Source organism: Pinus tabuliformis, chromosome 3_2 (assembly GCF_031772625.1).
Source record: "Pinus tabuliformis cultivar Carrire ecotype Pingquan chromosome 3_2, CPIR1, whole genome shotgun sequence".
NCBI classification, from domain to species: domain Eukaryota; kingdom Viridiplantae; phylum Streptophyta; class Pinopsida; order Pinales; family Pinaceae; genus Pinus; species Pinus tabuliformis.
Window position 1 is genome coordinate 1,013,304,703 of NC_142302.1, and position 25,699 is coordinate 1,013,330,401.

Genomic DNA, 25,699 nt, shown 5'->3' on the forward strand with positions numbered 1-25,699 from the left:
TGTGTGCTAACTCAGCTGTACGGACTTGCTGAAACGCTGCCTTGGAATGTGTGCCAAGCTGCTGCCTCCTTCTCCTCACTGTCCAGAAATCTCCCTTGCTCTCTTGCTCTCCTTCTCTCAATCTGCTCATGAAAGAATGAATGACCTTTTCCTCCTTTCCCTCCTTTAATCTAACCCTAAGTGACTTTTGGGGAATCCCTAAATCCAATGGCTGAAATAGATTGAGATCTAGGGCTGAGATTAAATGCTCATTTAAATCTCACTTTCTATTTTTTAATTCACCCCACTTTAATAAAGACCCACTTAGTCATTTATGACGAAAGTCACTTTTCCTTTCTAATTTTACATTGACTTTATTAAAGTCACTTTAAAATTAGACTTTAGTAACTTTATCACTTAAAGTCACTTTTAAATTAGATTTGACTTTATAAAAATTATAAAGTCACTTTAGGAGAAAATTAAATTCTTTTGGACACTTTTCCCTAGGCCAAAGATCAAAGCCTTAGGGAACCCCCTGTCCTTCGGTACCAAATTTCAACAATCTAAAATGAATGAGTCAGAGTGATAACAGAACCGAACTATTTGAAGCAGCGAGCCAGTATTCCGGCCCTCTTAGGTTTCAGAATTCCCACAGAAGGGAAACTAGACTTTTAACAGGGATATCTAACACTCTAATGTGGCTCACCATCTGAAGAATGAGTTATTTAAAGACATGACTGTGGACCGACACCATCTTCTGAGTTGCGGGTACCCTCAAGAGGTGACCGCGCCTACTATAACTATCATCAAAAACATAAAATTAGCATGAAACGGTCCAGGTTCAATACACGAATAGAGTAGATATCAATAGAGGTCAACTAGATTGTTTTATCAGTGGATTTGGTTATTTACATTTGCAAAAAAAACAGAGTATTAGTGGAATATTGACCACTGTTTTGGACATGAGGGATGTCATACTGCTATTAATTATTCATATGTTTTACTGTTGTTAAATGATTGTATATTATATGAAGGAATGTTTGTTGTGTAAATAAGTGACTTACTTTTCTATTAAAAAACCCTAGTTTGAATAAGAACCCTAGGACAAAATTTACCCTAGATTATTACAAGAAAAGTTTTCTCCTATTGGGTTACCCATTTTGGTGGGTAGCAGACCCAACATATCCTAACTCACAAGCCTAATATAATATGTACAGTACTTACAAAAGGTCATCCTAGAGGTGTTACAGTCATCACAAATTTCAACATTGTAGACTAAATAAAAAAACTTGGAACATCTTTTAAATCAAAATATTTCTCTGATCTGAAATAGATGAGATTCTTCATACATCGCAGTCAATAGAATTGTATTATGAATGCACAAAAGCATTATAGGTGCCATGTACAATAAGACTATTTTATAATAGTGGGAACTCAACATCATGTCCACAACCAGGGAAGAGAGTATGTGGGGCACACTACTTTGATTAATGAATCTTGTACAGTGTACAGCGACTGAATAAATGAATGGATGCTTGGTTATTAGCTATTTTTGAATTTTTAATATTTATATTGAAAACATGTAAATTGTCACTCCCAAGATTCCTATGTTTGGATCCCTTGTCACAATCACACAAATTGCTGCATGCACGATTTGGGTGAAAACAGATGAAATTGCAGTGTGGTCTAGCGGCAAGTTGTGAGGTAATTGAACTTGTATAATATTGAGACACAGGTCCAAAACCCCCAAATGCATGCAGATAAAATCAGGTGCAAATCCTGGTTGATTCTGACAACACAGCAATGCCCTTCATAACATGGCTGCTTTACAGCTGTATGCAGCATCTCCAGGAAGGTTTAAAAAACAGATCTATTTCAGAGATCCAAAATATGTGAGAAAACAGATTTCAAATAATACCTCTCGTCAAAGTCAACATAAATTGTATGATGAATCCTTGATGTGCATAAATGTTTTTATGTAGAATGAATATAAATGCTGCAGTAACTACGTGCACAAGAATCTATCTGACCAGGCATCAGGTCGAAAAGAAGAAAACTTACCACATGCCCAAGACTCATTTTTGGCATTTGCTGAGACCAAGCATGCTACCATTCAAATACAGAACCCCAGATTATTATGATACATTGCATTATCCAAGAGTTGTACCTGCCACTCTATGGTTTCAACTCAATAGTAAATATTCATTTCCGGGAATATGTATTCCTTGCATTCATTCTGTAGTATGTACACAGCTAACGAACAAATTAACCATTCATGTCTGCCTTTCTTGGAAGCTAGTGGGACGGAAATAGACTTTCCAAATGGACCACTTTCAAAATGCACATGTTGAAGTCTCCTCATTAAACGAGGGGGTTAAAGGCTACAGTCAAACCAAACTAGACTGTCTTCCAAAAGATAGCAATAGTCCGAAATTTCAATTTTGAAAAGCAACTGACCCCAAGTAATGAGTTTAAAGAAAAAAACACATTAACTACATCAAGTCATTGCGACCCATAAATCCTTCATAGCAATTCAGTTATAGAATTAGGCAATGTAAAAAGAAAACAATGATAAAAATATATGACAAGACAAAAAGGCACATCACTATCTGAGAAATATGTGCCAGCTAAAAAAACCAAGACCCTTTTTACTATTGTACATGCTCCCAATGAGAGGGTTAAAATATCAATTCCATTGGCTTTTTCTAAAGCCAAATGACATATGGTATAAAATTCAATATGAAGGGACAACAAACATTTAGATGAGCCCATAATTTTGTGATACTCTTGAAAAATCCTACCGCCTCAAGCGCGCAATGAGTTCATCCTGCAGAAAAAAATCACAAATTACATGGTCACACGTTGAATTTGTACAAAATTATAGAGAACACTTGAAGAGACTAAAATAACAGAAGAAAGAGACTAAAGAAAGGGAACAAATAGCTTCTATAAAACTTTCCGTTGGGTAAAAGATAAAGAGAACAAAAGTTGCTTAAAACCGTGAAAAATTGTGAATTTTGAATATGTTTGGCATTTTTTAAATGCCATCCAGGCAATATTCGTTAATAATTAGGTTATCGATTAATCCACGATGCAGTACTAGCACCTTTTTTCCTTTTGTTGGCAGTCCCCTTTCTTTCAAAAGAGATCTGAGTTTATCCACTGTACAGCATTGAAGATCACTTTCTGGCAACCAATTTGAACTTCCATCTGCAAAAGAATTATGCCAGTCCATTATCAATGCCGACATTTATAACAAAAAAATCACTTCTTATCAAATATTCTAAGCATGTTATACAACATATTAAGAATGTAGATATCTGAAACCACAATGAGCAACTGTAACCATCCTTTCTCAAGTTCAATATTCACCCAGTGTCACAAAACTCAACTCAGTGAAAAGCTTGGCAAGGCGGAAGGGTAAGAATTAGACTCGGGAACAACTTTTGAAATATTCTGCAGAGTGGCAATTTTTTCCCTGTTTGGCTTTAAATAAACTTAAAGGGCCATGCTGAGTTTTTCATCGGGCTCACAATTCAAACACACTAAACCGTGAAAAGCTCAACAGGTACTTCTGGGTCACAGTTTGAACCGCAAGTCAAACTTTCCAGCGAGTCTGACTCACCAAGTCAATTCTTCCTGTTTTCTATGCTGAGCTAAAGTTTGACCTGGGAATGTTCGGCAACTCCGCCATTTCTTGCAATAGGGGCTTGACCTCAGTCTGACCTTACTCCAAAAAATGACCTAAGCAAAAGTTTGATATCATTTCTAGGCTTCTAGTATTACCAAATCTCGCATAAAAATAATGAAATTATAGTAATCCTCCTACTTGTGTAGGCCAACCCTTGGGTTGGGGTTGGTTATATAAGTTCACAGTTAAAGTTGGCTCTCAGAGATTGACTATGGACCCAGCTACAAAAAGACGAGGCCTATTCAATTCGTTCTAAAACGTCATTTATTGTTGTTTCTAGTCAAGCCTTGCATTACATTGACCCTAATATTATGATACGGTTTCTTTTTGTTTGATGTACAAACTATTCATCTCACGGGAATTCGATGCTATCTAGGTCTTCAAAAATCAAAGCATAGAGGATCTAATGACCTATAGAGGTGTGGGATCTAAACACAAGCCCAAAGTGTGTCTTGGAGGTATACCAGATTTCCTTTGCACTTTTTCTGTCTTTGGTGTGATGAACCAAATATGGCTCAACATACAGGGTGATTATCCCTAGAGCTTCATCCTTCTTTAGACTTTTGAGGTCATAGCTGTAAGGAATTTCTCCAAGACGAAGGTAAATCCACAAACCCTTGCTCCTAAGAAGGGCAGGCATTTGATCTGTCTAAATATTATAAATAGCCCCACTTAATCAGGCAAACATCCACTTGAGTCCACTGGATTCAACAATGGCACAAAGAAAAAGACTCCATATACAGAAAAATAAGCCTTCAAAGTTTAGAGTCCCTTGATAGACCCAAGAGGGAAAGAGCAGTACCAAGTTCTTCCGAAAAATCAGCAATGTGCTACATCTCACTGCAGAACAAAGGAAGAAAAAATGCACTGGCCTTGAAGGAGGGTTTAACTCTTATAAAAACCCATAGGGAACCCTATAAAAAGAGTTGGTCCACAAAAACCCAGTTCTGCAGTCAGAAAGAAGCCCAATTAATTCCACTAGCCAAAATTTTCTGGAACAACCGCTGAATTGAGTGAGATTTACACCCACTCTAATGCCATGTTGAGATTCACAAGAGATAGTGACAAAATCAAATGGAACCAACATGACCCCTAATTTTGCAATATAGAGAACAAATAATCAGCACTAGCACAGTGGAACACTTGAAAAGATATGACACAAAAGAAGTGCAACCCTATAGAGAGAAAAATAAACCAAGAACAAGTGTTCTAGAGAGGGAGAAACCCAAGCACAAGAGACAGTGCAACACTTTATGGTGCCCTTAGGAAAATTGCTTTATTAAGAACGGATGAATCACTTGAATGAGAAATGTACATATATACCCAACTCAAAGGTAGGGTGCTTTCCCCAAAAGAGTTTTGACTTTTGAGACTGTGTATAAGATCGGTCTTAGCGAATCCTACATGTATAATAATGATACATTATAAGGTTGGCTGTCTCTAAAAGCAAAGATTATATCCCTATTTTCAACAAAATCAAGTAAGCGAAGAGCATAGAAATAACTTAAATTTCAAGACACAATTTGATTTTGCTCAGTTGACATGCCATATAATGGAAGCAACAAAATCCATACAACATACAAGTAGGAATAAATGGAAACAAGAAAATTGACATTAAGATCAAAGAAATAAGGGCAATCAGTATCCCCTGCCATAGTTAAAATTTACAACAAAAAACTAGTTGCAAGGAGTTCAAGAAAGATTCTAGCAAACCTATTAATAGAGCTTCTTTTCTATGGAGATGGCAGAGTCTTACCAACACAAAGCATTGAGAGTATGAATAAACAGTAAGATAACTGTTTACAAATTGCCAACACAAGTAACTCATGAAGAAAAATCAATGATTAGCCAAATGGAGAAAGTTAACGTACTCTAAAGGAATAATACTAAACTACAATTTATATAATAAGTCCACAGAAGCTTTCTGGCACCCAAAAACCATCCTCGAAAAATGAAACATAAGCTATTGTAAAGAGAAAAAGAGGCCAACGCTAATACCACAAGCTCACCACAATAGATATGCCAATCCAATTAGAAGCCATTATGGCAAGGTAAGATAAGAACCAGATCACACAATCAACAGTGCTAGCCCAAAACACCCTAGAAAGATTGAATATCAACAAAAATGAAACTGCAGCAGCACCTATTTACTGTTTTTATCCATCTTTATTTCATCCACAGCTAGTAGATTCAGTTGACAACTCTACAGTCAGCTGAAATTGATTGGTAATCTCCAGGATGTAACAGTGACACATTATTTCTTCTGAGGTGATAAAACCACATAATGGCTGGATGGTTAGACAGTTCATTCATAATTTCATACTGATTAGCTGATCACCGGATAAACTAAAAATACAAAAGATTTGGATGAAAAGTTTCAATATCTCAACTTTCCAGTGAAGATCTGGACCAAGAACTAGTCCAGTTCTATTCATGATCCACTCTATGCTGGTGTTTATTTAAATCAGGATTACTCTTCTTCCTCTGGCCCAAATTCGCATCCCAAATTCTAGATTTCGAAGAGGCTATCATCTGTGCCTCTTACTAATGTGACAGACCTGAATAAAAAATAAGCAGTCAACTGACAACAAAATATGGAATGCATGTGCCATATCACTACCATGACAGTTAATCGCTTAAGAGCACATTCTCAGTGACTGTAACTGATACTTCCAAGACTTACTTGAAGCCCGACAATTTGTAACTGAAAACTAATAATGGCTTTTCCAAGATATCGAGGCAAAACAAATATAATGAACTATAGATGGGAATACCCATAAAAGTGGTAAATGTGAACAACGGTAGCCAAATATACAATTTCCATTACAGAAAAGGGTCCGCTATCCTTTGGCCAATACAATTTCAGTGATGATACCAACGTTCCACCAAGCTTTGAGGACATGGGGTACAGGAGGGGGCAGACGCAAATGGGGGTCGTGTGAAAGCACCCTCAAATCTTGGTGAAATTCATGGGGGGCAGGGGACATTGGGGTACCTAGCATAGAGGTCCCCATCTCTAAAAATATAAATAATAATGATAAAATCCCAACAATGACAATTCATCCCATGCAAATTCATCTTTGTGCAATGTAAATAGTAAACAGGAAAATAGTACTAAAGTCGAATTTGTAAATAATATAAACATGATTCAGATTCAAATTCAGTAAGGAAATACATTAATTCATCAACCATAAATGAAACAGAAATAGTAAAATATTGATATATTGACATAAATTGATCATTCTAGAATCTAGGTGGTATTAAGAAAAATGGTTGATACTAAAGTCTGAAATGGTAAATCAAAATTACTCAAACTCAAAAATAGTAGAGACTCCAGCGTTATAAGTCAGAGACTTGGTTTGAGCCTTGAGGTCATCAGTATCTAGAGTCAAGACTCAAAAGTTAAAACTGAAAATTAACAATGAACATTGAAAATAAAATGAACATCAAGGGGTGAAACCGTGAAAGTGAATAAAAAGTAAATAAAAGTGAAAGCTAGGCAGGTTTTTTTATATATTATTTTTGCTTTTTAATTCTTTATTTTTTAAGCCTTCATAAGAAAAAATTTGGATAGCATGCCCACAAGTCCCCCTTTCATGGGGGGATGCCCGGAAGCACCACTTTTTTGGAGAGGATGCCTAGAAGCACACCTTTTCTAAGGAAATGCCCAAAAGTATGCCTTTTCGGAAACACATCCCCCACATTGGGGAGATTTCCCCCTTATGTTTCCCCTCATTTCCCAAAAATGGGGACATGGGGAAATGTTTCTCCATGTGTGTTAATTTCTTTAAACCCAATTAAAAATTTACTATCCCAACAAATAATCACAGATTTGAAATAAACAATGCTTTCTAATATGATTTGTAACAATAAGTATTCTAGGTTTTTAACCAAATACACAACATAAGCAGAAATACTCAAAACCAATGGCATGCAATCACATGCAATAGAGAATAACATAGATATACCCTATAAATCCTAGTGTGGGGAAAACCAAGAAACGTTGGGCTTCTTATTCAGTTTCAGTAAAAATATTTTTTACAACAATCTTACAAGAATTTGTTCCAACAAATACCCAACAAAAGATCTCAACCCTCTCTCTCTCACTCGGCTCTTGTACAACCCACATGCGCGGCCCAGCAGAAAACTTTTGCGTACAAAGAAACTCGGCCTCTCTACTGATCTTGCTCTAGCTAGCTCAATCTAGCCTTTTCTCGCTCTCACTGCCAAATATTGCACTCCACTGAATCCCAACTTGTGCCAAATCAAATGTGCATCTCATTTGGCTTGAACTCCTATTAAAAAGATCAAACCCTAATCTCAAGTGAAATCCCTAATCTCAACAGTTGAGATTAGATCTCAACTCACTAAGATCAATAGCTACAACTTAATCTATTGTTGACTTATTTTCCTTTGTATAAAAAGGTACCCAACAATTAAATTAAATTGACGTCTAAAGCCTTGACTTAGAAAATTCATTAATTTATTGTTGTAGGAGATACTTAAGGTGACTCGTTGCATATCATGGCACCTGATCCATGTAAAATCACCTTCCAAGCTACAATCTCAACACTCCCTCTTAGCGAGGAAGGTGTTTTGCTGCTTTCACAACACCCAACTTATCCATGAAGAATACAAATTTTCCCTCATCAAGGCTTTCGCCAAGATGTCTGCTACCTGTTCGTCTATGGGAATGTACTGCAACTTACTATTTCCTTCTGCACACAATCTCTGATGAAGTGGTACTTGATCTCAATACGCTGCCATACCACAACTTCGGTTTTCTCTTGGCATAATGCCCCATACACCATATACTCTCCCACAGTTGAATACACCATATACTCTCCCACGGTTGAATACACCATCCCAGTAGTTGGCTCTCCCAATACGTTGCGTTTGGCTCCCACGTTGTACCCACATACCACCATATGATATTATGCATTCAATGAATCTCGTTCCACTCTCGTTTTAATACTCCTGTGTTTTTTTAATACATCATTTTTTTAATACATGCGCTGGCCTCCATATCACCCCTCCCCCCATACGTTGAATACTCCCTCCACCACATAACCCCTCCCCCAGTTAATAACTCTGATATATTATCCCTCATTATTTTTTTTCAAAGTTAAACAGAGTTTGCCACCAGAAGTACAATTGTTTTTTAACAGTATATTGCCAGAAGTATTTTTTTACAGTACATAGATTTTACAATGCATTCAATCATATCTATTGTGGGAGTAGTTCTCACTAGCAAGGAGAACTATCCTGAGTGGTCCCGGAATATACAACACACCCTCATTTTCAATGAGTTGTGGAAAGGAGTGTGTGTTGGAGACGGAGACAAAGAGCCAGAACAGCCTACCTCAGACAAAGAGTTCGCCATTTGGGAAAATAAGAACAGCAAAGCCTATGCATTAATTGCAGCATTTGTAAGTGAAGAAGTGAGTCGCCATATTTCGCCATTTTCAACTGCTTTCGAAGCCTTACAAAAGCTGAAAGAACTCTATGACTCACATTCTGCACTTGAAGTTGTTCAACTCATGATTAAACTCTTCACTCTTGAATTACAAAATAATGATCCTCTTGCTCTTGCATCCAAAGTAAAATCTATAATGCATGATATCAAAACCACTAAGGTTGAATTGGATATTCCTCTTATCGCTTTTCTCAAGGCACTTTATCCTACTTACTCCAATTATCTTGAGTCATTGCAAGCAAATGGAAACCTCAAAGATATTACCTTTGACTCTCTTGTGAAAAAATTTGTTGAAAGAGAGAAAGCTTTTGGAAAGAAGACAGCCCCTGAATCTTCTGAAGAGGCTGTGTGCCTTGCTCATAAAAAAAAGAATCTTGCCCAAGATTCTTCCAGAGGAAGAGGTGGTCGAAGAGGAAGAGGAAGATATTTCAGAGGCAGGGGGGGGCAAACACTCTCAAGGAGAAAAGTCGGATTTTCACTGCATACGCTACAAAAGAAATGGATCACATGATGCCTCTATATGCAAGTTACCTTGGGACAAAATTGAGCAACAAAGAAACCAACCCAAAGGTAAAACTAATGACACAGACAAAGGTAAAGCACCTGAATCCGCTCATTATGTTGTGGCACACTGTAATATTGGAGTAGATGAAGATTTATTTAATGCTTCACTTGCTTCTTGGAAAAATGATTGGTTGCTTAATTCAGGAGCAACTTGCCACATGACTCATAGAAAAGATTTTTTTGAAGAACTCACTGACAATGTTAATGGAGCAGTATACTTTGCAGACCAATCAAAACTCAAGCCATCAGGGCTTGGCACAATCAGGCTTAAATTGCCTGGTCTTCCAGACTTCCTTCTGCATCATGTTCTATATCTCCCACAGCTGAAGAGAAACTTGTTGTCCTTGGTCCACATCCGCCAGCAAGGTCACTCCATTCATATGTTTGATGGCAAGATTGAGGTGAGAAAAGCATCTGACCACTCACTTGTCATGAGGGGGATAGAAGAAGAAAGGCTTCTCAAGCTGCAGGGTACCTCTGTTCGTGCACAACATTTCTCATACAATTCTCATTATGAAGAAGGTACACTTCCATCAAGTTTATTATGGCATGCTAGATTTGGACATTTGAACTATGACAGCCTCCGCTTGTTAAAGAAAAATGGTGTTACTGGTTAGCCTACGATTCCTAGGAAACTTAAGCAATGTGATGCTTGCATTTTAGGAAAGCATAGCAAACAATCTTTTCATGATTCACATTCAAGAGCACATAGAAAACTTGAACTCATTCATTCAGATTTATGTGTTCCAATGCCTGTTCCTTCTGCAAATGGAAATAAATATATGATGACATTTATTGATGACTACACCAAAATGTGTTGGGTTTATTCATTGAAGAACAAATCTGATGCTTTTCAAACATTCAAGAACTTTCATACATGGATTGAAAATGATGCACAATCTCATATTGGCTCTATTCGCACTGATAATGGAAAAGAATATACTTCAAATGAATTTGAAAACTATCTTTGCCAACATGGGATCAAACATCAAACAACTGTGCCTTATAATCCCCAACAGAACAGTGTAGCTGAAAGAATGAATAGGACAATCTTAAATATGGTGTGCTCCATGATGTTTTCCAAAAAAGTAAAATTGATGTTTTGGGTTGATGCAGTTCTATGTGCTGTATATATAAAGAATAGATGTCCATCTAATGCTATCAGAAACAAGACTCCCTATGAAATGTGGTATGGGCACATTCCTTCGGTAAAGCATCTCAGGGTCTTTGGTTCCACCTGTTATGCCTTGATACCAAAGATACATAGAAACAAACTTGGTGCAAGAAGTCGTAAGTGTATCTTCCTCAGGTATTCAAACACCTCCAAAGCATACCATCTCTATGATGAAGTCAATAAAAAGTTTGTTGTATCTAGAGATGTAATCTTTATTGAAACATCCAAAACTGACAATGTTGTTGAGCAGCAACTTGATCGCTTGGATATATTCGCAAATGCAAAATCATTTCAAGAATTTGATAATCAGATTCCACATCTTGAAGGGGGGATTCATATACTAGATCAACCTGTGGAATCTTCTTCTGAAGCACTCTCTCCCCCGCATGAAACTCCAACAACGGATGATACTTTAAGTGATGTGATTGATAGAATTGGGAGACTCAATCTTGATTCAGTCCCAACTCAATAAACGGAGCAGCCTGGACCATCTAAGAAAGGTCCCCCAAAGTGGCTGACAAAAACACTTGAAAGTGTTCATCCTGATGAGGTTGGAAAGACAGGAACTAAAAATTCAAACCGGCAAAATGGAGGTGATGTAGATGACTCTGATTCACCTGTTGATATGGATGTTTCTTATGATTGTGAATTGAATTTTTCTACAGATTTTGAACCAACTTCCTTCAAAGAAGCTGCTTCTCATGATGAATGGAAAGAAGTGATGCAAAAGGAGTATGATGCCCTCATAAAGAATGGCACTTGGAAGTTGGTTGATCCTCCATTAGGAACCAAACCAATTGGCTACAAGTGGGTCTACAAGAACAAGCATAAAGTTGATGGCTCACTTGACAAGCACAAAGCCAGGCTTGTGGCAAAAGGTTTTGCACAGAAGGAAGGGGTCGATTATGAGGAGACTTTTGACCCCACAACAAAATGGGCTACCATCCGGACTCTCTTTGCCCTAGCAGCTCAAAACAGTTGGAAAGTCCATCAAATGGATGTAAAAACTGCTTTCTTGAATGGAGATCTAAAAAAAAATGTTTTTATATCCCAGCCTGAAGGATTTGCTGTGAAAGGACATGAACATAAAGTATGCAAACTTGTGAAATCCTTGTATGGCCTCAAACAAGCACCGCGAGCCTAGTATGAAAAACTAACTGAGCATCTTCTGAAACTCAATTTCAAACATTATGATCTTGATGATGCAACTTTATTTGTCAAGAAAGTTGGAAAAACAGTTGTATATCTTGTGGTATATGTAGATGATCTTTTGATGACAGGGAACAATGAAAGCTACATTGCATCCATAAAGAAGGAATTGAGGAAAGGTTTTGAAATGACTGATTTGGGCTATGTTCATTACTATCTTGGTATTGAAGTAACTCAACATCCAAATTCCATATTCCTTTATCAAAAGAAGTACATTGGAGATATGTTGAACAGGTTTGGCATGACAGAATGCCATCCTCTTACGACTCCAATGGAACAAAACTTAAAGCTCACATCCATTGAAAGAAAAGAATTTGAGGATGCAACAAAGTATAGACAGCTTCTAGGAAGTCTCAACTACCTAACTACTACCAGACCAAACATTTCGTTTGATGTTGGAATCCTCTCCAGGTTTATGCAAAAGCCTTGTGATGGACATTGGTCTGCTGCAAAAAGAGTTCTAAGGTACTTGAAGGGAACTCAAGACTTTGGAATCAAGTATACACAGGTGGGACGACTTCAGCTTGATTGGATACTCTGATTCAGACTTCGATGGAGACAAAGAAACTGGGGTATCTACTTCAGGTTATCCTATTAGTCTTGGATTAGGAGCTGTCTCCTAGAGATCACGCAAACAATTAGTGCCAGCAGATTCCACAACAGAGGTAGAATATGTGGCAGCAGTTGAGGCAACAAAAGAAATTGTGTGGCTCAGGAAAATTCTTGAAGATTTGCAGGTAAAACAAGTACAATCAACTCCACTCATGATTGACAATACATTGGCAATAAAGTTGGCCAAGAACCCAAAGTTCCATGATCGAACGAAGCACATCAATACTAAATATCATCTGATTCGACATCATGTTGAGGCCAAAATAATCCATCTCTACCATTGTTCCACTAATAAGCAAATTGCAGACATCTTCACCAAAGCGCTTGGAAGAGAAAAGCTTGAAAGATTCAGAACGATGCTTGGACTCACCAACATCCCTTCAGATTAAGGGGGGAATGCTGACTCCTAATCATCAGGATTGGGTGAATAAGTGTAACTGATGTAAATAAATAATAGAAAATATGAAGAATCACCGGAGATGAAATGAACAGTCTCTCCCTCATGTATATAATAAAGACCAACCTGAATGAATAGAACGAATTGATTTGAGGAGTTACTGCCTGGTCTAACAGAGTTTAATACAACTCTGATTATCATAGCTAATGACAGTGGGATCCAGCTCCCGATCAAAAAGCTAAACAAGCAGTTTCCGGAGCCAAATAGCCTCACATGCCGCCATATTGGCGGCCATGTACTCGGCCTCTGCAGAACTCAAAGCAACTAACCTCTATTTCATGTTGTACCAAGAGACTGCTCCTGATCCCAAACTGAAACTACACCTAGAAGTACTCCATCCTGTTGAGTGTACCTCATCCCATGCTTAACTGTGCCTTGGAGATATCTCAAAACATGCTTTGCAGCTACCCAGTGCACTCGCTTATGCTATACCATAAACTGACTAAGTGTGTTCACTACAAACAAATGTCTTGCCTTGTGTTGACCAGATACATGAGAGAGCTAATCAATTATATATACAAGATAAGGTCCACTAATCCAAATGGATCCAAGAATGCCCTCTAAGTCTTCATGAATCTATTAAAAATCATGCCAAAGCCAAAAATCCCTTAAAGGATCGAAAACAACGAAAGAGGGACACCCTTAGCGGGGCGGAGAAACACTATCGGGAGGCCCAAAACCCGTGAAATCAATAAAAAGACAGGCGGAATAAGTGATGCACAATAACCGTCTGATCTGGCGGATCAACGGTCCAGATCGGATGAACAGGCAGCCCATAATGGCTTTAAAAGCCACAAACAAAGTGCAAACAAGTAGGCAGTGTTGAAAAAGCAAAGGCGAGACAGAGTTTAGAGCAGATTGAGCGCTGTGTGGGAGTCTGTGTACTCAAAGGAAGCTTGAGCGATTCAAGTGAAGCTCTTGTTATTGTAATTTGTTTGTGTGTGAGGTTCAATTTGAGCTCACTGTTGTAAACAAAACTCTGCTTGAAGACATAATAGAGAGGCCACCACTGAAGGCTGGACCAGGTGATGTAGCCCAAGAGTATTGGGTGAACTCCTTATTAAATTTGTTGTGTCATGTGTTATCTATTATGTTTGTTTGCTGCTTCATTGTCTGTGCATTTCGCAATCTTATCGATCCATTGCATATAATGACATAGACTAATCCATGCACACAGGTCTGTAAAACCTTATTAATTATCTTATATCTCATTTTCAGATCAAGTGGTATCAAAGCTTAAATTAGGAAAAGGAGAATTGGTTGAATCTAACCCAGAAATTGGTAGAGTCTATACTAGGAGGAAAATGTCAGAAGAAATTCCCTTGGAATCAGACTCTCAGTTCATGGACAGTTTCATGACTATGAGAGCCATGGTTGAAGAAATGTATAGAGAATTCAAGAAAGGTCGAAGTGAAGATTCTTCAACTTCCGAGCATGACAAAGGAGCAGAAGAATCTCTCTTAAATGACCATTCTAAAGGCAAAGGGAAAGAAGAAAAGCTTCCCACACCTCCTGATAGTCCTGAAAATAAAAAGAAGAAAGCATCTTTGATTAAATTAGATGTTAAATTTGATTTGCCAATATATGATGGAGAATTAAATGCAGAGAAGTTAGATAACTGGATTAGGCAGATTGATGTGTATTGTAGGGTGCAAAATATTGACTCAGACAGGAGTAAAATTCAGCTGGCCAGCCTATGCCTTGGAGGAACTGCCTTGATATGGTGGGAAGACAGGACACAAGCTGACTTAAAGAAGCATGGTAAAATTCTTTCTATCTAGAGTGAATTTGTTTCTGCAATTAAAAAACAATTCTATCCACTAGCTTATATGCAGCAAGCTATGATGAGTTGGCAAACTCTTCGCCAATTAAAAGGGCAAAGTGTACAAAGCTACACTCAAGAATTTAGAAAAAAAGCTTTGATTCTAGGCATTTCTTTAGACTCACCTGAAACTTTGCTGAAGTATATAGGTGGTCTACATAGTTATTTGAGACATACCATTCTCATGTTTAACCCTACTAGCATCGATGAGGTATCTATCCAGGCTACCCATCTAGAAGCAAGAGGCAAGAATGTGAACCCAAAGATTGGAGGACCATCCAAACCCACTGCAAGCAAGAACAAGGAAAAGAGGAAGCAGAAATGGAAAGAGAGGAAGGCCAATACTGTACAAAAGGCCAAACCTTCATGCACTCATTGCAAGAAGGATGGACATGATGATGAACATTGTTGGTCTTTGCATCTGGAGCTGAAACCCAAGAAGTTCGATGGCAAGAAGAAGATTGTTGCTGCTGTTCAAAGAGATTTGGGGTCAGACTCAGGTAATGAAACAACCATCACAGCCACAGGTATAAAAGGTAAAAATTATGAAGCATCTACTAGTAATTCTGCCCAAACTATTGATAGTGAAGAAAATGAGAGAAGACATGAGCTTTTTCATATTAGAGTTATTTCCAAGCATCAAAAGATTGATACTTTGTTTGATAGTGGCTCACAAGTAAATTTAATTTCTGAAGCAATTGTAAAGAAATTGGGACTGCTAACCACACCTCACAAGAAGCCATATCCATTAGGTTGGGTATGTGATAAAGCAAAACTACAAGTGACTAGACAACGTAAACTTATGTTTTCTTTTGGGTCAGCATTTGTGGATGAGGTTGAGTTAGATATTGTTCCCTTGGATATATGTGGGATTGTTTTAGGAAGTCCTTGTATGATAGAAAAGCCATATTCTATAGAGCTGAAAATAAGTATCAACTCGTTAAAGATGGAATCGAATATATTGTAAGAGCTCATAAACTCAAGAATAATTATACTCTCATAAACTCAGGGCAGATGAAAAGAATTGTAAATTCATGCAAGCAATTTTTACTGATGGTTGTAAAGGAAAAGAAACCTGATAAGACCAATGTATTTGAAGGTTGTGATGCTAAATAGCAAGCTGATTTAGAAAAAGTTGTTTCAGAATATGATATCTTGTTTTAAGAACCTAAAGGTCTACCACCAAAAAGGAAAATTGTACATGATATTAATTTGCAGCAAGATGCTCCATTGCCTAACATCGGAATGTACAAGTTATCCGCTTTAGAGAATGCAGAAATCAAGAAGCAGGTACAGGAGCTGCTCGAGAAAGGGTTCATAAGGCCAAGCACATCACCATGCAGATCTCCAATAGTGTTGGTGAGAAAGAAGGATGGTTCGTGGAGGATGTGCATTGATTACCGAGCACTGAATAAAATAACGATCAAGAATCGTTATCCCCTTCCTCGCATTGATGATCTATTGGATCAGCTGAAAGAGGCTGTTTACTTTTCCAAGTTGGACCTACGTAGTGGTTACCATCAGGTCAGAGTAGCAGAGCAAGATGCATGGAAGACTGCTTTCAAAACAAAGCAAGGGCTGTATGAATGGCTAGTTATGCCTTTTGGCTTAACTAATGCTCCTGCCACTTTCATGAGAGTAATGAATGATGTACTCAGGCCTTTTATTGATGATTTTGTAATTGTATATTTGGATGACATTCTTGTATTCAGTAAAACATGGGAAGAACATTTAAAGCATGTGAAGCAGACTCTAGATGTTTTGAAAAAGGAAAATCTCTATGTTAAATTATCAAAATGTGAATTTGGTAAAACATCTTTGAATTATTTGGGTCATATTGTAGGGGGTGGTGAACTGAAGATAGATCCCTTTAAGGTTGCAGTCATTATAAACTGGCCTAAACCCATGTCTACTACTGAAGTTAGAAGCTTCCTAGGGGAAGCACAATATTGGAGAAATTTTATTGCTAACTTTTCCTTAATTGTAGCTCCTTTACATGCATTGACAGAATTGAACAAGGTGTTTCAGTGGGGAGGCAAACAGCAGAAAGCCTTCGACACCTTGAAAGAAAAAATTAGTACAGCACCAGTACTAGCATTGCCAAATCTTCAACAACCATTTGAGATCGAAACATATGCCAGTGATTATGCCATGGGAGCAGTGTTGATGCAACATGGTAAACCCATATGCTACCATTCTGAGACTTTTAATTCTGCAGTAGTTAATTATCCTACATATGATAAAGAATTGTATGCATTAGTCCAGAGTGTGAAGAACTGGAAACATTACTTAATGGGCAAAGAAACAGTTGTACATACTGATCATCAACCACTTCAATATTTACACTCACAAACTAAATTGCAGCAATCAAGACACTATAGGTGGGATGGGTTTCCTACAACAATTTCATTTAGTCATCAGATATAAAAAGGGCATACACAATAAAGTTGCAGATATGTTGTCCAGACCAACTATAAATGCATCTACTATACTTAAGCATAACTCAGTAATGCATGAAAGCTACATTGAACAATATGCTCAAGATATAGACTTTAAATATGTATATGCAGCTTTAAGTAATGGCAAAAAGGTAGAAGAATTGAATTACTATATTAAGGATTGACTCTTGTATCATTTGGGAAAGCTATGCATTCCACAGACAGAGAGAATTAACATAATTAGGGAGGCACATACTTCCCTGATATCAGGTCATTTTGGTGTAAGTAAAACAGTTGCACAGCTACAAAGATACTGCTATTGGCCAAGAATGCATGAAACAGTTTCTAGATATGTAAAAGGGTGTACTATGTGTGCTAAAAGCAAACCCAGCAATAGGAAACTAGGCTTGTATACTCCACTGCCAGTTCCCTCCCGTCCTTGGGAAAGTGTTTCCATGGACTTTGTTGGGGGATTGCCAAAATCTAGAAAAGGTCATGACTATTTGTATGTTATTGTGGACAGGTTCAGCAAAATGTGTATTTTAATACCTTGTAATAAGCAGATTACAGCTGAACAAACAACGAAATTGTTCTTTTAGCATGTCTGGGTGCATTTTGGGTTACCCACTTCCATAGTATCTGATCGAGACTCCCGATTTGTTGGGAAGTTTTGGTCAAGTCTATGGGAATTAATGGACACTAGACTGAAGAAAAGCACAGCCTTTCATCCACAAACAGATGGCCAAACAGAGGTAGTCAATAGGACAGTGATCCAGTTGCTCAGGGGTTATTGCAACAAGCATCCCAAGCTTTGGGATGAACATTTATGTTATGTGAAACATGCTTAAAACCGTGCTAAACATTCTTCTACACAGAGATCTCCTTTTGAGACCTATTTTGGTTTTATACCAAGGTCTCCCTTGGATTTTGTCTTTGAAAAAAATATAGCAGTTGCTAGACACAGTGATGTGGATAAGGCAACCTGATTCATTGAACAGATCCAAGAGATTCTCCCGGTAGGGACAGCTGGAAAAGAGCCAAGCCAAATACAAGGCAAGGCATGATAAACACCGGGTGGAGCACAGCTTCCAAGTTGGCGATCAAGTATGGCTATATATCAGCAAGGACAGAATGCAAGGTGAAGGAAAGAAGCTGAAGCCAATAAGGTATGGGCCTTTTAAGGTACTTGAGAAAATTGGTGAGAATGCTTTCCGCCTTGATCTACCAACATACATGCACATCTATTCAGTGGTAAATGCAGAAAATTTAAGACTATTTGAACCTTCATTAATTGAAGATCCTGAAGAGCAAAGTCAATTGCCTTCCATTGATGATCTGTTGCCTGAATACCTTAATGAGCTACAGGAAGATACAGTTCTGGATAGGAAGGTGAGGACAACGCGCAGAGGAGATATTGAGTACCTAAGGATTGGACTCAAAGGTTCAAAACCCAGCAGTGCAAAATGGATAGAGATTGGACAAGTGAGGCAGCAATATCCTCACTTGATTGATGCTTGAAAACCAACTTTTGGTGGTCCAAAAGCCTTTTTCAGTGGGAAGGCGTGATCCAAATGGATCCAAGAATGCCCTTTAAGTCTTCATGAATCTATTAAAAATCATATCAAAGCCAAAAATCCCTTAAAGGATCGAAAACAGCGAAAGAGAGACACCCTTAGCGGGGCAGAGAAACACTATCGGGAGGCCCAAAACCCGTGAAATCAATAAAAAGATAAGCGGAATAAGTGATGCACAGTAACCATCTGATCTGGCCGATCAATGGTCCAAATCGGATCGGTAATCACAATCGGCGGTGACCTTCGGCAAAGATCGGCGGGATCCACATGAGTCTTGCGACTATGATCGGCAGATCGCTATCGGCAGTGGCTATCGGTGCTATCGGCAAAGCCCACATAAGAGTTGCGACTGCGATCGGCGGGGAACTTATAAGCGATGCGATAGCGATTGGCGGGGTCAACGAGGACCGTCGATCAAGCGCGTAGATCGACGGCCCACGCTGCATCGCCAAATCGCAATCAGCAGATCCACAAGAGCGGGGGTATGTGTATATACATATATGTGATCTGATGGATGGACCCGATGAGATTATGAGCCAGATTGCAAGGATTTTGAAGTCTGCCAAACACCATGTTTTAATGTATTTTCGCAGTTTCATTTGTTAAACGAAATGCAAAAGGGGAGAGCGTTGATGCGATAAGCCAGACCTAAAAGGGTACCTTAAGGCTATTACATATGATTTCAAGTCCGGGGAAGAGCCTTTTCCAATGCATTCTCACGATTTTAAAGGTATTTACAAAATAGAGGGACAGAGCCATTGCGATAAGTGACAGCGACCGATAGGCAGACCCGATAGGGAAATGAAGTGTATTGAAGGACTTTTGAAGTCCGACATATCATGTTTTGGCGGATTTTTCCTATTTTATGCCTATTTCTCTGTGTTGATGAAAAAAAATCGGCCACGTTTGGGAATTCGATGGAGTTCAAGCGACCCAAGCATTCTTCCATTACGGAATCGGTGGCCACCTCCCCTTCAGGCGTTATGCCATCCTTGGGAAACGTTGGAAGAGGGATTGGAACAGACAGAAGCCCGGGAGACTGAAGGACAAGGAGATGAAACGAACAGGCAGCCCAGAATGGCTTTAAAAGCCACACACAGAGTGCAAACAGGCAGGCAGTGTTCAAAAAGCAAAGGTGAGACAAAGTTTAGAGCAGATTGAGAGCTGTGTGGGAGTCGATGTACTCAGAGGAAGCTTGAGGGATTCAAGTGAAGCTCTTGTTATTGTAATCTATTTGTGTGTGAGGCTCAATTTGAGCTCACTGTTGTAAACAAAACTCTACTTGAAAACATAATAGAGAGGCCACCACTGAAGGCTGAACCAAGAGATGTAGCCCAGGAGTATTGGGTGAACTCCTTATTAAATTTGTTGTGTCATGTGTTATCTATTATGTTTGTTTGTTGCTTCATTGTCTGTGCATTTCGCAATCTTATCGATCCATTGCATCTAATGACATAGACTAATCCATGCACATAGGTCTGTAAAACCTTATTAATTATCTTAGATCTCATTTTCAGATCATCCACTGCCTCTAATCTGGAAGTATAGATCTTCTTCTAGTTGGTCACGAGTGGCATAGCCATGGGTTTGCAATCCATCTTGAAATGCTTCAAGATCCCAACTATGTATTTCCCTTATCCAAGGAAAATCTCTCCCTCTTTCTGCCACACCTCCAATCCCTAAAGGTGGTGCATCAACCCCAAATCCTTCATCTTGAACTCTTCTGCAAGATCCCATTTGTAGTGCGCTATGAGTTCCTCAAACCCTGTGAGAAACGGGTCATCAACATATAACACCAATATGAGAGGCTCACCCTTCACCTGAATGTAGTACAGGTTCAAGTTTTCCCCACTCTTGGTGAAGCCCACGCTCTACATATAATAGTCAATCGGCACATATCACATCGGGGGAGCTTGCTTGAGCCCATACAATGCTCTCCTCAACCTGCATGTTAGTGCCTAAATCTACCTCAAGCTGAGAAAGGTAGGATCTAAGGTAACATCAAACCATGCTTAACCTGGTAGCTAGCCCTACCAGGTCGGGAGAGGGCTCTCTCCTTGTCAATCTCAGCAAAATATGATCAATGAGGGCTTGAGATGACTGATATGAATACTGATCTTAGGCTAGGTATCTGTGCAGAAGAGTTTGAATGAATTTGATGATGTTTTGTTGACTCAAATGGAAAGGCAGGTTTTGGGTTTGGGGAATGAGGCTCAGTTTTGCAGAGATCTAAACGGGGCAAGGTAGGCAAATGATTTGATACTTCAAATTGAATGAAATGGAGAGATTCAGACAGATGAGGAGTTAAAGAGGGCAAGAAAACCTCAGGGATCCTCTTCAAACAACTGAAAACATAAATAACTAAGCAAACCCTAGGTAAATCACTACAATTTCAATGGATTCTACCTTTATCCTTGTTTGATTTAGTTAAGATGAAGTAAAGAGAGATGATAGCATACATAAAACACATGTAAACTTACAATTACAGAAGGAAACACAATACCAAAGCAAGATGCCACATGAATCCCATAAAGTGCTGCAAACCCTGGTCTATTCCTTAGCCAAAACTGCTGAAACGTGTATACAATGAAGCCCCAAGCTTTCTCAAAAATCCAACCATGCTAATGACTGAAAAATCACAAGATATAGACAAACAATAACTCATCCTAGCCTCTAGGGGTCGAGCTCATAAGTTTAGGAGCTGTTCCAACAAATTCTAAACTGAGAACTAAAAAGTAGGCAGTGGAACAGCATGCCTCTAAAAACTAGGGCAATGATTCATTCAGTTTCAAACTACTTTTTGATGGATGAATCTACCTCCATGAGTGAAAATTTAACATAATTACACCAAGATCCATCAATTTACATAAAATTACATCATAAGTTTAATATTAAGAAGGAGAAAAGTCAAACTGTCAAGAAACTAGGCGAAAAACAAAGTATTCTTGGTCAAACTGAGCAAAATTTCCCCAATGCGCCGCGCTGATTTCCCTATGCATAGCGCCTGTTTGCAGCCACTTTTGGAGGCCTTCCCGGTGTCCAAATTTGCTACAAGTGTGCTTTTTGGAAAGGTCTACCTGTCTACTTTCCAGAACAAGTGGAATTTTTTAATTTGTCCTCCATTTGCCCCTCCAAAATTGAGTTCTCCCAACACTGCTTCCTGTGTGTCCAAATAGGGGCAGAAAGGTCATTTTTAGGATGTTTTTGACCCTTTTGGGGGCTCAAAACTTGTCAAAATTTCTTGGCCATTGGTGAGCATGCATATTTCTCCATGACAAATCCAAAAATGCTGAGTTTTCCTCATTTGGAGGCCTCCATCAAAAGCGAGCGCCAGGTGGCGCGGCGCATTGGGCAGAGAATTCTGTGTTTTGGCCCAAAAATTCCAAAAATGCAAAAAGTGTCCCAAATTTTTTGAAATTTGGGCTAAGTGTACTCCATCAAGTGCTGTGTTGGGCCAAGGAAGCCTCAGCCAATATCTGAAGTCTATCTTGCTCCTTTCGCCTCCTCGATGCCTTCTTCAACTTGGCCTTCAAGTTCCTGATTCGTGCATTGCAACTTTTGTTTCTTGCCAAGTAATGGTAGGCCATGTGCCTCAACATTATTTCTCCCTGTTGGCCTTCTCTAGCAACTTTTCCAAGTGGATATTAGCTCTCTCAAGCCAAGACTCATGATCAGCATTGATTTCTTGCTCAAGTGGTGTGCGCTTCACTTTCCTCCTCTTGGCAGCTTGCCGGTTTTCTCGTATGTTTTGAAGCTCCATAATCGTTTCCTGATCCTCTAGCTGCTTGTTTCTTTGCTCCAGGTATTTGATTATCCATTTGGCTCTTTCTAAGTTGAGGGACAAAGCATTAATGTCCGCCTGTTGCTCCTGAATGATCTCCTTAAGCTTTGAGCTTTGTGGACCCAAATCAGTGTCATCATCCTAAATGAGAATAAAATCCGTCTCCTGCTCTCCTGAAGGCCCCTCATCATATAATGGCCGCTTGCCCTTGTCCTGAACCTGCTCTGCTGATGAAAGAAGCGAGACCCCTTCCACCCCGGGTGGAGATAATACTCGCTTTTCTGCTGCAAACAACCTTCTAGTGCCCTTTTGATAGGTGACAAACACCGGCACACTAGCGGTCTGTGTCTCATGACTCTCCTGCTGATGTGAAGGTCCACTTGTCTCATGAAAAGCTTCTGGAGCTACCTGAGGTGCCGTGAAGAACTCATGGGAAATGAAATCCTCCCATGAGATGTCCTGCAAACCAAGCTGATGCATGACCACAATTTTGATGAGTGCAAAATGATATATATTGTTATACTGCTGCTGACGAGTCTTCTTTTGCACTAGGGTGGTCATCTTCTCAATATTTCGGCATATGAAGTAGGGGAGATTCATCATTCTCACCCGAGTAAAGTGCATCAACAATCTGATGTGATAAGCATATAGGCGAGAAAACCGGCCCTCATAGCTGAAATACTTAATTATAAGTTTCATCAAGAAAGCATATGAGTCTTTCAGGTACCGGAAGGGAAAAACTCTACTGAGCTGTCTCAGATAACCAGGTTTGATGTATGGCTCATAATGTTCCCTGTCAATTTGTTGCCTTTTATTCCACTGCTCTCCGACATTTGGAATGCCGGTTGCTAGAGAAATAGACTACAGTGTCAAGGTGAATGTCACACCAGCTAGAGTGACTTGGCCATTATGTAGATGAAGTACAAACAACCTGGCCAACTCATGATGGTATTGGACTCTCGCAACCATCTCACAGAACTGATAATAGGATTGGTGTTGAAAGCATGTGATAGCAAGAGGGCAGGCCTGCAGCTCGGCAAGTGAAGTAGGCTCGTCTCTTATATGTTTACCACCCTTGTGAGATCTCCTTGGTACATGCATTTCTGTAGGAGAGTCATTGTGTGTCTCTTCATCTCGGTCATAGGAAGGATCAGACTTCATGTTTGCTAATGTGTGAGTTTTCTTGACGAGTATGAAGATATTTATGGTGTTTTTAGTTTTCTGCCACCAAGGATGAAAATGTATGAAGGACTGTGGAGGGAGAGGGTATGAGGGGTTTTGGGAATGTTATGACAAGTTTTTTTGGGGAATGGAAGGATTTTAGGGACAGGTTTTAGGCTATGGGATAGCAATTAGTGTTTGGGGATTTTGTAGCTAGGGTTTTGGGATAATGGGAATTGGGGATAGGGGTGAATGATTTTTAGGAATATAGGAATTAGGGAATGAGTGGATGAAATTGGAAAATAAATGGAGTCGTCAAAGAATGAGGGAGTGGTGGAGCAGACTTGGCAGCAAAAACACAAATGCACACCCTAGGCAATTGTTTTTGGGCAAAAATTGCAAGGAGGTAGGGTTTGAGTTTTATCTCACTATACCACCATAAACTTTAAGAAAAACTCATTTACTAGCAACGGAAGAAAGCTTGACTTACTTGCACACCATAGGATTGAGCGAATTTGGAAATTTGAGAGAATTTATGGGTGAAATTGGGCTTACAGCTCTATGCGCCGCGCCACAAACCCAACGCGCCGTGCCAGTGTATTTTTTACACTGTGGAGGGCGGCCCAATGCGCCGCGCCACTTCTATGCGCTGCGCCTCTCACCCAATGCGTCACGCCCATGAACTTGCACAGTTTTACTGCAGTCTTGCTCCCTTTGTTCAACACGGCCTTCTCTTGCTCAATCTTTCTTCTTAGAATGCAAATGAGCTCTTTGAACATGAAAAATGATTTATATACAAGGGATTTTTATTTTTCATTCATAAAACCCACTTTTGTAATGTTTGCATTGTGACTTACTTTTAAACTCTGTTTTTTGGGTAGTTTAGTTTATTTTTGCCTTTGATGAACTGAATGATTTGATTTTTTGTTTGCCTTGCAGGGGATGGAGTTGCTGAAGCTTGGCAAGGTGACCAGGGTTGCCACTGAAGTTATTTACGTGTGAAAGAACTAAAATTACATCAAATTTATACATAAAAACATAAAATACTCTGTTTTTCCTCAAAACCAAAAATACATTTCTGAGCATGCGATTATGAAATTTATTGGTATTGGGACTTTATTCAACCTCCTCATGCGCCTGCTGACCGTTATTGAACACTTTGAAGACCTTTTTGACGAAACCCTAGACCTAATGAAACTGAAACCCTAAAAATGACCCTTGCAAACTTAAAGGCAAAAAATGACTGCAGATGGTCTAGATGCATGGAAATGGGCCAGCAAGTAAAGGGCATGAGGGAAAATGTAAAACAAGCCACTACCATCAGATGATCCATGCTCCTAATGGAATGCAGCTGACTGGCGAGACACCTAATATGCAATGCAACAAGGGAATTTGATCACTGACGGAGGGATGAAGATACCGACACTAACATTGGCTCCAATGGGGATGGTAGCTCCTGGGAGGTCCAAAGAACCGCAGATTTTTGGGAGAGCAGACAAGTGCCTTCATCCATTGGGCAATGGAGTCAATAATCTTCAAAACACCCAAAAACCAATTACTATGAAACTTTGACTCAAGACTCATAGTTGAACTGACTTAATTCAAAACTGAAACAAGACTCTCAAATGCTGAAACTGGACACTCAGCTGAAACTATCTTTAAACTGACTGAAACAAAAAATGACTCATGACTGACTTAACTGAAACAAGTACTTACAAAGCTTTTAAATGGCAGTAGACCATCGAGATTTGAGGGCTTCAA

At 39.1% G+C, this 25,699-nt stretch overlaps 1 protein-coding gene across 5 annotated transcripts in view; it reads right to left on the reverse strand.

Annotated features, from left to right (window-relative positions):
- Positions 1 to 2,361: 2,361 nt before the first annotated feature.
- LOC149184027 (protein LOWER TEMPERATURE 1-like) overlaps positions 2,362 to 25,699 on the reverse strand; it is a 62,389-nt gene continuing 39,051 nt past the window's right edge. For 4 of the 5 annotated variants that reach the window (XM_089417371.1, XM_089417372.1, XM_089417373.1 and 1 more), the window contains 2 exons: positions 3,086 to 3,189; positions 2,362 to 2,806 (listed from right to left, as the gene is read on the reverse strand). In XM_089417371.1, coding sequence (XP_089273497.1) covers positions 2,777 to 2,806; positions 3,086 to 3,189 — 134 coding nt within the window. In that variant the 3' untranslated portion in view covers positions 2,362 to 2,776. The remainder of the gene's footprint in view (positions 2,807 to 3,085; positions 3,190 to 25,699) is intronic. The other variant, XM_089417376.1, reaches the window with a different exon arrangement.